The sequence below is a fragment of the Vigna unguiculata genome, chromosome 10 (genome assembly GCF_004118075.2).
Source record: "Vigna unguiculata cultivar IT97K-499-35 chromosome 10, ASM411807v1, whole genome shotgun sequence".
Taxonomy (NCBI): domain Eukaryota; kingdom Viridiplantae; phylum Streptophyta; class Magnoliopsida; order Fabales; family Fabaceae; genus Vigna; species Vigna unguiculata.
In genome coordinates this window covers 25,453,922-25,457,140 of record NC_040288.1, presented here as the reverse complement: position 1 = coordinate 25,457,140, position 3,219 = coordinate 25,453,922, and the positions used below count along the sequence as shown (strand labels likewise).

General features: G+C 30.1%; 1 protein-coding gene across 1 annotated transcript; it reads left to right on the top strand.

Annotated features, from left to right (window-relative positions):
- The first annotated feature begins 459 nt into the window (after window positions 1-459).
- On the top strand, window positions 460-2,506 carry LOC114165940 (macrophage migration inhibitory factor homolog). Its single transcript, XM_028050580.1, has 3 exons — window positions 460-698; window positions 1,443-1,643; window positions 2,109-2,506. Exons 1-3 carry the CDS (start codon window positions 588-590, stop codon window positions 2,142-2,144), a joined length of 348 nt encoding a protein of 115 aa, XP_027906381.1. The 5' UTR covers window positions 460-587; the 3' UTR covers window positions 2,145-2,506.
- The last annotated feature ends 713 nt before the right edge of the window (window positions 2,507-3,219 follow it).

Here is a 3,219-nt window from a genome sequence, read left to right as displayed (position 1 = left end):
CACGTGACATCCTATTTAACGGGGTTACTATAAATAACTTGATTACATCAAATTTTCTAAAATAGGGATCAAATTGAGATAAAAAAAATCGAGGGACCAAATTGATATTTTGCTATGGAAATGGGGATGAAAGGTATAATTTAACCATTTTAAAATGTATAAAATTACTCAATTTTAAATAAAATTAGGGCTATAATGAATAAAAATAATAAATATAGAGATTAGATTAAATATAAGACATTGACTCTAATATGTAACACATTTCGAAATCGATACATGGACATTTTATAAAAAAATTAAAAAAATTAAAAAAAATATTTTCAATATTATTAATTATTAAATAATGTTATAAAAAATCAACTTAAATAAAATTGACAATAAATTAAAATCTAACTAAATTAAAATATAATATTAAAACTAAAATGATAAAACAGAACTACTAAAGAAAATGGCTTTCTTGAGGACATTTGAGAGAGAAAAAAAAAAAGATATTTTCGTGGATGCGTGGTCTTATAAAATAGAATCACATGCGTTATGTCGTGTATTCATTGTCAGCACAGCAGAGAAAGTAACTGTACTGAAGAAAAATGCCGTGCCTCAACGTCACCACCAACGTCTCCCTCGACGGCGTTGACACCTCTTCCATCCTCTCCGAAGCCACCGCCACCGTCGCCAACCTCATCGGCAAACCCGAGGCTGTACGTTCTTTTTCTTTTTCTTCTTTTGTTATTCTGCTTATGCCGGCTATTCGCAATCTGTGTACGGAACGGTGAAATCGAAATTAGGTTTAGAAATTGCGATGTTGATCTCTAATCGGAGTGTTTGTTGTGCTGATTATATATATATATATATATATATATATATATATATATATATATATATATATATATATATATATATATATAATTTATTATATGTGGTGCTTGAATCGTTAAAATAGTAAATAATAAATATAATATATAGAGATAAATAGATAGATAGACAACCACACATATGCTGACCGACAAAATATTTACTGTCATGTAATTACAATTTATTATGGACAATGTAAAACTATTTCAGTGTTACACTGACAATGCATGTTTTTTAGTAAAATCCTTAGCATTTTATTATTTTTATAATGAACTATCCCCATTTTGTTAATATTGATTTCTCTTTCTGATGTTTCAAAAATGCTTATCTTATATTAATTTTCACATGTTATAGTTTGGCTATGCCGGCTCATGATTTTTATTTTTCTTCTTTGTATTCTTGTGTCCATCTGTGTTCAGACTATCCTTGAGAATTTGCCAAATAGTCAAATATTTTACTGTTAGTTGTTCTGCTAATGTTGGCTATGTTTTTCGCTTTGCCATGGAACTTTCATGTTTTGAGTTTACTTGTTTAGACTGTTGAAGCCTTTACTAAGTTAGTGTTGTGCCTTTTGTTTTAATTTTTTGCAGTATGTGATGATTGTACTGAAGGGATCAGTACCCATGTCTTTTGGTGGGACTGAGCAGCCAACAGCTTATGGGGAATTGATTTCCATTGGTGGTATTAATCCTACGACGAACAAGCAACTTAGTGCTGCAATTTCTTCAATTCTGGAAACCAAATTATCGGTCCCCAAGTCACGGTTCTACCTGAAATTCTATGACAGTGAGGTAAGTGTTAAACTTGAGCTGTCCTGAAAAGAAGGGTCATAAATAACCCTTTATCTCTTTTCTTGTTGCATTGTTTCGTTGCGGTCCATCTGATTAATGATATGCACAAAGTTGTCATGCTTTCCCATTAGAACTAGATCATGAAAATTAATTATCACTGGTCGTTTTAAGCAGAAAGTTATCTATGGACCGAGTAAATCAGTCTTACACTGCCATTCAATTATAAATTACCATGAATAAATTTGTTGATGTTTATGACAATTATATTAAAAATCATGAAATTAGTGATTTCTATAAATAGTATAAAGTTTTACACTATAGCAATACATAGTTATTAAACTCACTAACTATTTTACATATACTTCCTTTGGACTTCAACTCTCACTTTTTCCAGGGTCTTACGGCCAAGAAGGTAAATGTTTTTGTTCTTCGCTGATGATTTAATGATACTTTTTTGTTCTGCAGGGTTCCAACCTTGGATGGAATGGAACTACGTTCTGAATTCTATCTATGTAATTTGTTGTGATGGTACCTTTACTGTTGGAATGAGTCCTCTGTATGTGTTTATTATATCTATCTATGTAACGGATCTACGTTCTGAATTCTATCTATGTAATTTGTTGTGGTGGTACGTTTACTGTTGGAATGCGTCCTCTGTATGTGTTTATTATGTCTATGTTTGATATCTTAATGTAAAAGTACTTGGATTTCTGGTAGCCTAAGCATGGATATCATGCTGATGTGAGTTGATTAATCCCAATGATAAATGGGGATCGTATGTTGATGTCACTTTTGTGACAAAAACTATCTTCCGCCGCTTTAAATGATCGATATTTATATTGATTATGCATTTTATGAATTAAGTTTGAGACCTAGATTTGATACTTATGTTGTTCCTTGTTAAAATGATACCTGTCTTTTCTAATGATAGATTATTGGCATGATTTTGTTCTGCCCATAGTGATTTGTTGGAATCATGTTACTCATTTTATAGTCAGTACAAAATCATTGAATTTTAAAAAAATATATTATATAAATATTAGATTGTTAGTTCCATAAAATATATTATATAAAAATATATTAGATAGTACAAAGTGAAAGTGAATTATAATTCAACGCACAAAGGGGAAAGTAATAGAATAAAAGTAATAATGTTAGTTCCATAAAATTTTGCATTATTGGTTGTACTGAATTTTTTGTGAGATCAACAAATTATTATTATTAAAAAGAAAAAATAAATAAAACTCCCTTTCCTTTCATTAATTCAATTTTTGGTATAAATCATTTTGCTACGAAAATAAGTTAATAGTTTACAATCAACTATAACTAATCATTCATTATTCTCATTTGTAGAAGGTGATGGGCAATTGCTGCACCTCCACAATTAATAACTGCACCCCACAAGAGAAAAAAAACCCAAACATTTTTTAATATTGCATCATACATACTACTACCTGTGCCACCACGTTACTGCAAAAGAAGAGACGTAGAATGCTGCAAAAAAAAAAAAAAAAAACAGAAAATGTGGAGAAAAACTAGTTCTGAAAAGTACTTCTCCGAAACATATTGTTTCATG